We start from the raw sequence: 13,881 nt of genomic DNA, 5'->3' as shown, positions 1-13,881 counted from the left end.
TCGGGTGGGGGATGATTTTGGGAAATGGGTAAGAGGAGGAAAGGGGGAGGGGAGACCCAAGTGGGGCAACCTATTGTACGCTCTTTGAATACCCCAGCTGGAGGTGTTTTAAATCTCAACAGAGACAGAGAGAAACAGTGTCTTAATCCTCAGCTCCCTGTGAATTATTTAAAGGGATCTTGTCAGAAGGATGAATTTGTCACTGTTGTGGTGTCAACAGCAGCGGTGGCTGTCACAAAGGCTGGGGACCCCACTCGAGGCAGGGCCTGGTATGAAATGCCGCTGCTGATGGAAGCTACAGTGGTCCGGGGACTGCGGACAAGGAGCCCCTCCTGAGGCACAAAGTCTGCAGTGTTTCTCCTGCCTTCCTGGTAGAGATCTGAAATGTACCAGGATGCAGAGATTCATGCTGCTGTCATCTGGACCATGGGCCCGGCTGGCCTTGCCCTCTGTTAGTGCTGCCCCCACAGCCCACAGCTGGGAAATCTGAGCAGGGAGGGGTGCTCACCCTGGGTGGGGGTAGGCCTTGCTGACTGGTACTCATAATGCATTGGATGGGTCAGCACATTTGATGGGACACCCAAGGGAGGGCACACAGGCCTCACCTGGGCCACATCCAGCACCCCTAACTACACAGACACATGGTACACACATATGCATGCATGGACACATACATGTACGCATGTAAGGCCCAAAGATGATGCACAGGTGCAGACAGCCAGGCAGGCAGGAGAGAGTCATAGATCATACATGTCATGTAAAGAGAGCCAAGACTTTCATGGAAAAATAACAACTTGTGCTCAGAGGGGTTAAGTATGTGTCTCTGGAGGGCTGATAGCCATAATAACCGATAGGCAGGGGTCTCTTAGTGCTCAGTACTCTACATGCTTTAACGTGTTTAATCCTCACTATTGTCTCCTGAGGAAGGTACTTCCAGTGTCTCTGTGTTAGAGGAATAATCTGGGCTCAGAGAGGTTTAAAGTCTTGCTTATGGTCACATACAGCTGGGGTCTGGCTGTCTCCACAGTCTGTGAATTGAATTCCTATGCAAAGCCAGGGGTCACCATGACCTCTAGGGTTCAGGGTTAGGCAGGGTGACACAGTGCTTCTTAATCCTTTGTTGGTAAGTAAGCGCAAACACCTTTTCAGCAATGTGGACATGCTTTGTGTGGGGCCATTTCTCCTATGCCACCTTGATGTGGTATTTCATGCATTTTTCCACCATCCAAGTTTCCAAAAGGATTTTGTGGAGACTCCTGGAGACTGCCTTGGAAAACAGTGGGTATACTGGATGTGATGTCCACATGCTTAACCCCTCTGAGCACGTCTGTTATTTTTCCTTGAAAATCTTGGCTCTCCCTACATGGTGTGTATGATCTATGACTCTCTCCCGCCTGCCTGGCTGTCTGCACCTGTGCATCATCTTTGGGGCTTACATGCACACGTGTGCATGTGTGCACGTACATGCATGTACATATATGTGTATATGTGCATCCATGCATATGTGTGTGCTATGTGTGTGTGTAGCTGGGGGTGCTGGATGTGGCCCAGGTGAGGCCTGTGTGCCCTCCCTTGGGTGTCCCATCAAATGTGCTGGCCCATCCAATGCCTTATGAGCACTGATCAGTTATTCTAATAATTCTAATTATTTCTATATTCCAATTGTACCCCTTACACCCACCCAGCACTCTTCTGCATCCTGGGGAGTGAGCAGATATTGTAGGGACTCCTCACTTTGCGCAGTAGGGTGCCCTTTCAAGGCTCTGGGCTTCCAGAAGCAGTCTCTGTCCAAGTCAGCCACTGGGCTCCAGGGCACTCTGCCTGGAGCCATGGTAATGAATGGTGGGGCTATTCATGTCCTCCTGGCCCAGCACATCTGGGAGGTAAATTAAATATATCGGGAGGTGAACTGGTGTTCGCAGCCCTCAGGGGAGCCATTGAGTGAATCACTGCCTTGGTTGGTTGGTGGACTAAATGGTAGATCCCTCCGGGCTTGTAGGAATTTATGCCCCACGGACTACATTTTACATTTCAATTAGCCCTCTAGCTTGTCTAATATTCAAGCTCTTTTAGGCTTAGTCTACTGTCTACACAGGAGCTGTGTCCTTGGGGCCCCGCCTGATTGGTGGTTTCTCCAGCGCGGTCTGCTGCCTGAGGAATCTTTGGCTGCCTGTGGGCCCAGTGAAGCTGGGTGCAGCCTGAGCCTCAGCGGACTTCTTGTTCAGAGGCAGCCGTCTCTAGCTGGGGGTCTGAGAGTAGATCTTTGGGTTTCTCCCAAGTGAGCCATGCCATGGAAGCTCCATTATGGTTCACGGGCATGGTGGTGGGCAAAACAGTAGGCTCCCTCAAACAGCAGTGGGTGCCCAAATGCAGACTGCTGAATGGCGCCAGAGCCTGTGAGCTGTGCCCAGGTGTGTCTCCTTGCGGTCTGAGCTGGCAGCTGATAGTGTCCAGGGACTGCCTGGCTGAGGGAAGGAACTCCATGCTGAAAGCTGTACGGAGTGAGTCCTGGGGATTCCAGGAGGGGTGGGAGGGGGTGCACTGGATATCCCTCTGGGCCTCTAGAAGATGGAGTTCAGCCCTTTTAGTCCCTGCATTCTGCTGACCGAAGGGCATGATTATTTATCTAAGATAGAGGAAGTGATTCCCACACCTGATGTGTCAACTGGGGGTGAGTCCTGAGGTTAACAAAAGAGTGGTGATGCCAGTGACGGTAGTAGTGATGACAGCTGGTATTTAGCAATGGCAGTTAAGTACAGGCAGAATGGTAGATGAGTTACTTACCTGATCTTTCAATCCTTCCAACCGCCTACCAGGTAAATAGTGTTTTGCTGATGAGGAAACTGAAGCTCAGAAAGTGGTTGGAGGTCACAGAGCTGCAACTGGCAGAGATGGGGTCCACCTGCACCCTGGCCACCTCTCCCTCCCCACCTCCTCCAACTTTTTCCTTGGCCCATGCAATTTCGCAGGCCTGCTGGCCTCCTGGCTCTCTTGGCAGTTTGCCTGCCACACTGTTGCTCCAGATTTGTTCTTGTTCCAGAGCCTGGAACGCTCCTCCATCACGCACCCTCGAGGCTGGTGGCTCCAGTGGGCCATACAGATCTCTGCTCAAAAGAAGATCTTCTCTGATGACCCCACTGCCAGCTGTCACTCCATCCCCTTACCTGCTCCTCAGTAGCATTTAACACTATCCAACTATATATTATTCATTTGCTTGTTCAGCCTTCAGTTTGCTCTATTAGAGTGCAAGGCCTGTGGCAGGGGCTTTGCCTCTTACTCACTACTGTGTCACCAACACCTGGAATACTGCTTGGAGATGTAGTAGATGCCCAATTCCTTATTAGAAAATTAATTAAATGAGCTTGGTTTGAAACAAATCAGAGTAGCTGGGATCGTGTTTGGTTAATAAAGGCTAAAAACCATTTTCAATTACTTCTATACTTATCTTAAACAGCAGTGCCCACAGGAGGTACCCCTTCCTGGCTAGGCCTCATAGAGGTGGCATTCAGGGCAGTTCCCATGAAGCCCGGTCATGGTGTCCATCAGGCACTTGGGGAGGGGAAGGGGCTGCCCAGGGCATTGCGGCAGCCCAGGGAGGGCCTGAATCTTTCCAGAACTCTGTGCTTGTAGCCAGCTCCAGAGGCATATAATGGAATCAGATCACTTCTCTTAACTTCATTTTATAGTGGCTCTTCATTTTGGAGCAAGAAATAGTGTTTTGTATCCATCAGGGCTCTAGTTTACATACCCATCTGACTCATCAGATTTAGCTCCAAAAAACCTTTGCCTGTTTCCAAAATCCAAATCCACCCTTGGACAACAAAGAATGTGTTAGTTTCTGAAGGTTGTTCTAGAAAGTGGTGTAGATGGACTCTTGGATAGAATTCACGGCAGATGCTTTGAAGGGGAACAACATGTTTTACTCGTACACACACACACACACAACACATAATCAGCCAGGCTGCAGATAGTCAAGATGCACTGTCCAAACATCAACATGCACTCCTGGCCACTGCCAAGCAACACATCTGCAAGAAACAAGGGTAACAAGCCCAGATCTGGGAGGAACCGAGAGGTATCCTTCTCATACATCAAAGTCATGGTCTCCAAGCCTGAACAAGTACTTTCGAATGGATGTCACTATTTTCTTTATTATGCTTATCTCAAGGACACGTGGTCCATTTGCATCAGTAATAGTGCTCTTTCAAAGGCAGTTAATATTCTGCTGTTTGTGCAAAGCTGCCTTCTTCCTTCTTCTCCCAGGGACGAGTTAGCCTGGTGGTGCCTTGCACCACATCCCCAGCAAAGAACAAGGAGCTGAGGAGGCAGAGAAGCTAAGGACAGAGCAGGGCCTTACTCATTCCCTCAGTCTTGCGGTAGTTTTTGAGGGCCAGGCACTGGGAATACAGAGAGGTCCCCAATGCGGCCCAGACCTCCAGGAGAAAGTCCAGTGGGGAGATGTATTTGTACTTTGGGAAAGTGACAGGGGCACAGAGTTAAGCAGAAGGACTGGCAGAGTGTCTCAGAGGGAGAGAGCTCAGTGGGGGAAACGGCCAGCTGGACAGGAGAGCTGTGAAGTAGAGAGGAGATGGGGCATTTGGTGCTCACTCCCTGTGATGGAGCAGGAACAAGGGAAACGGAGAGGGCTTCCCCATGGTGGTTGCCGCCTTCTGTGTAGATGAGATCACCCGGATAAAAAGGGGAAGGAGAAGGGAGTGAAGGTAGAGCCCTGAGAAGCCTGCAGATGTCACTGGCCCCAGATATTACTGAATAAAAAATGTCCTTGTGTGATACCAGCGCTGCAAAGCCAATGCACAAAATTATTTCACTTGTTGAAATGAACTGATAAATTAGTCAAAACATAATTCCCTGTCCTCAAGGAGCTCACAGCCTGGTAGCAGAATCCAAAGTCACATGCACAAAGCAATTAACAAATAGTTCAAAACAGTGCATTATGCTAAATTGTGCAGAATAAGCTCAATCATGCTTTAAGCATTTGGAAAAATGGCTGAATATAAAAGCTAGGAAGGAACTGTGGAGGAAGGAAGGTCTGAGCCCCTTCACAGTGGGTAGCTGTGCTGAGAGCTCAGCTCTGCCACCCAGCAGCTGCCTGACCACAGGCCAGCTATTGAATATATCTGGGGTCAGTGTGCCCGTACTAAAGGTCTTGGTCAACACAATCTATGGTGGCTTCCAGCCAGACCTGTTATTCTCTGATTCTGTGTCTTGGAAAAGTTGAGATGAGATGAGGGTAGGATAGAAGAAAGGTCTTAGGGATGATCAGATCCTCAGCAACAGCATCAAGGGGCAGAAATGGGCAGTCTTGGTGCCCAGATGTGAGAAGATACGGCCTTGGTTTGAGCCCTTGCCATCTGTTGCCTGGTCTGTTATTACCTTCTGACAAACAGTGAGCCAGGGCCTAAGTCTAGGCATTAAGTATTACTAGCCCTAAGGCATGGCCATGGGAATGCAAGAGAGGCCAAATAGGCGGGACACTGTTCTGGAAGAAATGGCAAAGTGTGGTGACAAAGTGGGTGTGTTGGGCATGAGGGAGTTTTGGCCTGACAGCTTCCTGCCTCCAGTTTGGAAAATCACGTTGTCCTTGAATGGAGTCCTGGGTCCAAGATTCTGACTCCATCCTTGGACCACCCTCCCGATTCTACCCAATCCCCCAGCTTCAGTGATAGGAATGCTACGTTGATCACCTCCGTGTTCCCTCATTAGATGCCACCTTTGCCCCAACTCACACATCATTTGTTCGTCCACAAACAAGCTCGATGGAGTGAGTACTGTTCACTTGGAATACAGGGCCAAGAGGGCATCCCTGACTCAGTGGACAGAACGGAGCAGGGGCATGGACCCGTGACTGACAACACTGTGTGGATAATAGAGACCAAGCCAGTATTGTTTGGGTGTTGAGGTATAGCTTGGACCAGGTGACAAATAGAGTTTTTTGTTAAAAAAGCTATATTGAGGTATTAGTTACGTATCATAAAATTTACTAATTTTAATTGTACGATTCAGTGATTTTTAGTAAATTCACAGAGTTGTGTAATTATCACCCCAGTCCTATTCTTGAACATTTTCATCACCCCCAAGAAGATTATTCATGGCCATTTGCAGTTATTTCCTATTCCCATCTCCAGGGCCAGGGAAGTACTAATACTTTTCTATCCATAGATTTGCCTTTTCTAGACATTTCATATGTATGGAATCACACAACATGGGGTCTCTTGAGTCTAGCTTCTTTCATTTAGCATAATGTTTTAGAGGTCTGTCCATGTTGTTGCATGTATCAGTACTTCATTCTCTTTTTATTTCTGAATAGTATCCCATTGTATGGTTACATCACATTGTGTTTATGCGATCACCAACTGATGGGCATTAACAGAGGGTCTTAGGTGCCGTATTACAGCCCAGCTGAGAGTTCCCAGAAGGGCAACTAAAATCAGATTGGCACGTAGCATTATGAATCTTGCTCCACAAATAAAGATGTACAAGAAACGTCCTGAACTTGATTTTCTTTTAGTCCAATTAGGTCAGGTTCTGAGCCCCCTCTACCATCCCACTGGTTGGTGAGGATTTCAGTCTCAGTTAATGGTTCTTCCCCTGACACCTGTGCAAAGCTCCCAGAAGTCCCAATGAGCAAATTCTGAGAAGGCTGCTTCATTGTCCACAGGCCCATGGTCCTCTGAGGACTGGCCGCCTCCACGTGCCCTGGGCATGCATAAAGCTCTGGAGGTGGTTATGGCTGCATGTAGTAACTTTGTTCGTGCTAATTTCACATACATAAAAATACAACTGGGGCTTGATCCTAGAAGTGGAATTGCTGGGTCAAAAGGTGTATGAAGTTGTGATTTTTGAGAATTAAACCCAAAATTTCTGCAGAGGTTGTACGAGTTTGCTCTTCATCTAGCTGTGTATCAGAATGCTTATCTCCCACACCCTATCCAACACAGCATTATCAAACTTCGGTCTGACCAAAAAAAGTATCATAATATGGCTAATTACCATTTTGGTTATAATGAATGAGGGTCAATATCTTTTCATATGTTTATGAGGTGTTTCTGTTTTTTTTTTTGTCAGTAAACAGTTTGTTAGTATCCTATGCCCATTTTTCTATTTTATTATTGATGTATAGATTTTCTGTATTAGGAGAAGTTAGCATTTTATTTGTGGTAAGTTACAAATATTTTTTTCCCAGCATGTTTTCTTTCCTTTCTCCTCGTGATTTTACCTAATGGTTATTTCGGTCATGCCAATTAAAAAAAAAAATGGTATAGAGCTGAACTGATCAATCTGTTCATTTATAGATTTTGAGTTTCATGTCATCATTAGTGTACATAAATAGTCTTCATGATTCCTTTTAGTATTTTTATGATTTCAATTCTAATGTCTAAATCCTTGATTCACTGGGAATTTATTCTAGAGTACTGTATGAGATATAGATGCAGAATTATATTTTTTCTAGATGGTTATCCAGTTATCACAACAATTTTTTTAAATGATTCACCTTTTCCCTATGGATTTGAATTGTGGCCAACATTTTAAAGGTTGAGAGAAACTACTGACTTGACTTCTAAGAGATTTTACCAGTTATATAACCACCACTGGGTTTGGGGGTACCCTTTTCTCCACATCCTTACCAAGATTTGATATTTCATCTTTTAATGTTTTGCCAATCCAATAAGCAGAATGTGGTGTTTTGTTGTTGTTTTAATGGGAGGAAATAGTTACAGAAAGGAATACAATACAGTATGTCAAATGCCTAGAGGTAGAGGCTGATGAATTGCCACTGCAGGGAGACCAGCTTTAGGACAGGCAGCAAGAGCTGGTGTTGAGGACTGGAGTCAGCACAGGCCTCAGGTAAAAGACACTGGGTCCTGAATATCTATGGGGTAGTGTATCCAGCACTGGTAAAACTCCCCTTTTGTAAGGGTCTGGGAAGTGGTATATGCCTGGAGACACAGCATAGCTGGAAGCCTGGCTGGGGAGGTGGGACTGATGTATGAGTGTCGAGGGGTCATGGAGCCCCTTGGGTCTGGTGAGGCTGGTCTCTCTGTCCCGCTAACCCCCACCCTACTCGACTCGGTGAGAACCTATGATTCTATTCCAAGGTATCTTTGCTGTTTCTACTGGTCTGGTCCCAACCAGTATCATCTCTTGTCTGGACCACTACAGCAACATCCAGCTGTCCTGTCTGTGAGCCTGAGCTGCCCTTCAACTGAGTCTCCACTTTGCATCAGAGAAATTTTTTAAAATTCAGCTCTGATCATCTGCATTTTTCCTCCCTAAAACTTATAAATGATTCCTTACTCTCAGGATGAAATGCAGAGTTCCTGATCAGACTCACCCTCTCTTCAGTCTTATTCCTGCTCCCTGCAGTTCTTTATGACTGTGTCACACAGGCTTCATTCCTCAATGGCACCAGACCACTTTTCCCCCACAGAGCCTTTGTACGTGCTGTTCCTGGGCCTAGATGCTCTGCCCCTCTCAACCCACATTTCTCCTGGTTAGTGTCTATCCACCTGTCCTCTCTTGGCATGGAGGGTCTTCCCTTATACTTCTCTGTAGATCAGGTACACCCCTGCTCTTGGCACCCTATAATTTTCCCTCATAGCAGTTAGCACAATTGTAATTATTTAGTTATTTTAATAACCATTTGTCTAATTTCTGTTTCTCTCACTAGATTATAAGCTTCACATTGCTGTATCCCCAGTGGCTAATGGAATGCCTGGCATAAAGTTGGCATTCAGTAAATATATTTTTCATTGATGAATAATGAGGTATAACTGTAAAGCGATGAGGCTGATTCCAAATATCATAAACAAATAACAATGTCTATTCCTCCCTACTGGGAATGCCAATCCACCCTCATCTTGATTTACCAAAACCTTCTCTTTCTTCAAGGCCCCCAGTCTAATCGCTACTTTTTTGGAAAGCATTTTTACCTCCTCTAGTCTTCTTGGATTGCTTGTTTTTCCAACCCCTGTGGTGCCCCCTGACAAGAGAAGAATGAAGGAGGGAAGGCAATGAATGGGAGACACCATGATGGTATTTTCCCAAACAACAGGGAGTTATTTTCCATTCTCTCTACTCCTTTCATTTGCATATACAGCCAGGTCCCCTAATATGCTTTCATTGCTCCTATAGGAGCTGTCACAGAGTTGATTAGATCAGTAGAATTTGATGACTCAAAGTCACCCAGTATGATTCCTCATTTTACAGATGAGAAAAACTGAGGCCCAGAGAGGTTGATGTTTGCAACAATTACCTCTGTTGGGTCTTATAATACCAATTAGTATCACTTCCCAAAATAAATGTTCTCAATATCCCAACTCCACAAGAGTATAAATGCCTTATTCTGTCTGTTTAAAAGCCCTGGTTTTGACTGTCTCAGTGGTAAGATGAGCCCTGAAAGGTGGGTCCCCTGTCCTGCCCCCCGTATAAGAGAGCTGATTAGTCTTGGGTATGGGTCAACAACTCTGGTTGGAATCAGATCCCCACACTAAGTGGGTTCATCCTGAGACCTTATACAGCCCAATTGAAATAATGTACCATACATTTGTTTAAACAATTACAAAACAGCAAAAGCAATCTGCCTTTCCCTCAACAGTCATATAGGATCAACTGGGAAACTACTATTCAAAACAGCCATGGAAAGGGAGAGAGGTCTAAAAATTTGAACTCTAACAACTGTCAGTGACTTCTTCTCCCTAATATATTTGCTTTCTGGTTCCAAAAACCCAGGCAAGAAGAACATAACTTTAATAAACACATGTAAACAGGACACAATACAATCTTTAAGAAGGAATAAAAAGTGGTCCCTTGACATCTAGGGAATCAATAAGAAATTAGGCAAAGTCCCAGTGAGGTTTGGCAGTATGCAAAGATGGATATCCAGAAGGAGCTTACCAAGGACTCCAGGCTGGGGAGGGGACGGCCCCTGCGAGTGCTAGAAGGTGTTGGGCGAGAAGGGTCCTGGAGGGACTCCAGTGCCTCGGTGGGGCTCGGGCAGCAGGAGTGGCGGTGAGGTCATTCTACAGGCCAGCTCTCCATGTGCCCATTTTTCCTCTGCACCGTACCTGATCTTCGGAAGCGTTGGCACAGAGCCTTGTCTCTGTCCTCCTGCTCCTGCAGGGGCTTAATTATGTGCAAGAGGCAACTGTAGTATATTCCCATGCACATACGATTGGCTTTTAGCTCTTTTAATAAAGAGTTCTAGCTTATATATTTCAACTCTATACTGTGAATAATAAGCATTTTTCATCATATTTAAAGAAATGGGTATTATTTGGTATTTTTGCCACAACTGCTGAATAGTCAAGGATTGTAATCATTTTTTCTTTTCACTTTAGGAAGCTAAATTTCATCTGTTTCTTGTTTATTTCTGGCAGGCAGAAGAGAACTTTAACAAACGCATTGACACGTCCTGGGAATAGCTGCCAGTTCTTGAGATCAGGGTCCTGAGAGTCCCCAGTGGGGGCAGCTGCTTCCTTTCCCAGCACAAGGAAGAGAGAATGACCCGCAGCTCTCCTGTGGCCCCTGTCTCAGAGCAGCTCAGTTACGGAAGCCATGCCTTTATGCCCCTTATTGTCTTATTACTGAAACAAGTTATTAGGTGAATTTCTTTGAGCATTTCAAAGCATTTCTTGCTGTTTACTCTCTTCCTCATGTCTTCTTATGGCCACATGACCACAGGTGAATTGCGTGATGTCTTTTCATCTGTAACTTAGCAATGGTAGAATCTCCTTCTCAAAGTTGTGGGGAAGATTGAAAGACATCACTTAATAACTATATTGTTCCTCATTTCCTTCCAATCTATAAGGCCTGCTAAAAATGAGAGCTCTGTATTCCAATATGAAGCACGATATCTCTCTCTTATTAAGAAGCTTTCCTTACTCCCTAAGTAACACCCTCCAACATTCTCTTCAATCACATGTTTGCTTGAAATTTGCACACAATAAAGCTTAATTTGCTTCATTAAAGATTTCACTTAGCAACCTCTAATCTTGCCACTTTTATCATCTAGCTCTTTCAAAGGGATTGATGTTATAAAACAAAAGTTTAAGGGAATCTAAGTTTATTCAGAAAATTTGAAAAGCCTTATATTAATATACTTTTAAGAGAGGTAAAAGAGTTTTGCCACAATAAAGAAATTAAGTTCAGAAATGAGGATTTCCAAGGTGGGAGTGTCATGTAATCAGGCCCCTAATCCACAGAGTAGCTGTTGAGAGCGGAGGCTGTAGCATTGAGGTAGAAAGTCCCCTGCCATCACCTGGTGCTTAAAGCTGAAGCTGGTCCTCATGTATATGATGAGTCATACAGCATGAGAGTTGTGGGTTAGATGAAAGAAGTTCTTCTAAAGTCTGTTGTATTTTGGGATAGGCAGTAGAGAAACATTCACAGTCTACTTATAATTTTTAAAAGCAAGTTAGGGTTAGGTGTGTTTCTTTCTTAGGTCAAGCAGCTATACTGATGAGCTCATAAGGCCCCCCTCTAGTGCCAGGCTTCTCCTCTGCTCTGGCTCTCTCTGTCTTCTCACTCTCTATTTTGTCTTTTTGCATGTGTGTGCCTGTGGCCTGCTTGGTACAGTGGGAAGAAGTCAGTGGCTACGATGAAAACCTGAACACCATCCGTACCTACCAGGTGTGCAATGTCTTCGAGCCCAACCAGAACAACTGGCTGCTCACCACCTTCATCAACCGTCGGGGGGCCCATCGCATCTACACAGAGATGCGCTTCACTGTGAGAGACTGCAGCAGCCTCCCCAACGTCCCAGGCTCCTGCAAGGAGACCTTCAACTTGTACTACTATGAGACTGACTCAGTCATTGCCACCAAGAAATCAGCCTTCTGGTCTGAGGCCCCCTACCTCAAAGTAGACACCATTGCTGCAGATGAGAGCTTCTCCCAGGTAGACTTTGGAGGAAGGTTGATGAAGGTCAACACAGAGGTCAGGAGCTTCGGGCCTCTTACTCGGAATGGTTTTTACCTTGCTTTCCAGGATTATGGAGCCTGTATGTCTCTTCTTTCTGTCCGTGTCTTCTTCAAAAAGTGTCCCAGCATTGTGCAAAATTTTGCAGTATTCCCGGAGACCATGACTGGGGCAGAGAGCACATCTCTGGTGATTGCTCGGGGCACATGCATCCCCAATGCAGAGGAAGTGGATGTGCCCATCAAACTCTACTGCAACGGGGATGGGGAGTGGATGGTGCCCATCGGGCGCTGCACCTGCAAGCCTGGCTATGAGCCTGAGAACAGCGTGGCCTGCAAGGGTAAGCCCTGGGACCTCTTGAAGCTTCTGCTTTCTACCCACCTGGGTCAGAGCTTAGTTGAAAAGTTTTCCCACCTCCAGCTCTGGATCATAAAGGAACAGAAGAGCCTAATGGCTCATTACAAAGCTCTGGAGAATCTCCATCCCCAGTGCTAGGCCTGATGATTTTCCAGTTGTGTCAAACCAGAATGTCAATATTTGTGGTGGGGGCAAGAGATGGGGAGAATTCCAAATGGTGGATAATAACTCAATAACAACTCAGGTACATTTAGTCTGGGGACACTGACATTCATTCTCTCTCTCTCTCTTAGACAGACACATTTACACACACACACACACACACACACACACAACACACACACACACACACACACACACACACACACACACACACACACACACACACTCCTATATCCTGTCTAGCACCACACTCTGAGGCATGGAGAATTTGGGTTGTCATGGACAATTCAACAATTCTCTCAAGGGTAATTGAGAAGTGCCTGAATTTGGAAAATATTTTAGTTCATTCCAGTCCAGTTCCCATAGCACTCTACTTGGTACTGAACCCATGTAGCTCATTAACTCAAAGCCTTCTGGCTTGGCTGTCTCCCTCCAGGGGCTCAATGCCAGGCCCTAGGGCAGGGATGGTGCCCAGCTTTAGTGTGTCCAGGAAGGAGATGAAGCTACTAGAACGAGGGTGGCATGGAGCCATGTGTTGTGTTGCCTTGCTTATGAATGACACACTGTGATGCAAATGTTGCCGCTTGGGAGTGTCAGGGTCCCATGCGCCCGCATTGGCTCTCCTCGGTTCAGAAGAGCACATGTCCAACACATGGCAATAGATGTGCTGAGCTGGCTTGAGACTCAGTCTTCTCTGGGGGAGAATAGAGGGGACTAGAGGGCCCACAGCTTATCTGTTGCCTAAGTGCATGCAAGCTGAACATGGCAGGGAATCCAGAGCTGGGGAAGAGAAAACTGCTTTCCTTTATTAAATTTTATTTGCAGCCTTCAAAATTTCACACTCTTTCAAGAACAAGCCTTCCCACATGGACCTCAGAAATGACCACTGTGACCCTAACTCATCACTCGGGTTGCCCCGAGTTCTTTGGGGACATCTTGAAGGTGGGGGGCTGTATTAGCTCCTTCTCCTTATGAGCTCTATGCCAGTTGTCTTCCCCACCATGCCTGGGCAGCAAACCATCCCTTGCATGTCTCCTGCCCCACTTAACTTGCTCCCCAAACACCTGCAGGGAGGCACCAGGCACAGGGTTGCTAATGCCCATCAGCTCTACAATCCTTCAGACTCAGCTAATTGCCTGGGCTGGAGCACTTGCACAGTCTTTCTGAGGCCTGCTGAGAGCTGAAAGCTGTGCCTTTGTGTCTTTATTGGATTTCTTGGTTATGGTAGTCGTGATGGATGGTGTGGAAACAGAGGGGAACGAGTGCCAGATCAAGGGATGAATCAAAGCAGACAGCTTTAAAGCCAACCCAGCCTGGTCCCACAGCTTTCCTCTTTGTCCCATTGGTTGGGGGTGGAGCAGAGGCGCCCTCTCTGGCATCCATCAGGGTCTAAGTGGGGACCCAAACACTAGGCTGAGTTCTTAA

At 46.3% G+C, this 13,881-nt stretch overlaps 1 protein-coding gene across 1 annotated transcript in view; it reads left to right on the top strand.

Annotated features, from left to right (window-relative positions):
- The window catches only part of EPHB1 (EPH receptor B1), a 447,427-nt gene that overhangs the window by 146,811 nt on the left and 286,735 nt on the right, over positions 1 to 13,881 (top strand). The window contains exon 3 of the mRNA XM_036877356.2: positions 11,596 to 12,277. Coding sequence (XP_036733251.2) covers positions 11,596 to 12,277 — 682 coding nt within the window. The remainder of the gene's footprint in view (positions 1 to 11,595; positions 12,278 to 13,881) is intronic.

This window comes from Manis pentadactyla, chromosome 1 (assembly GCF_030020395.1).
Source record: "Manis pentadactyla isolate mManPen7 chromosome 1, mManPen7.hap1, whole genome shotgun sequence".
Classification (NCBI taxonomy): Eukaryota; Metazoa; Chordata; class Mammalia; order Pholidota; family Manidae; genus Manis; species Manis pentadactyla.
This window is presented reverse-complemented; position numbering and strand designations above follow the sequence as displayed.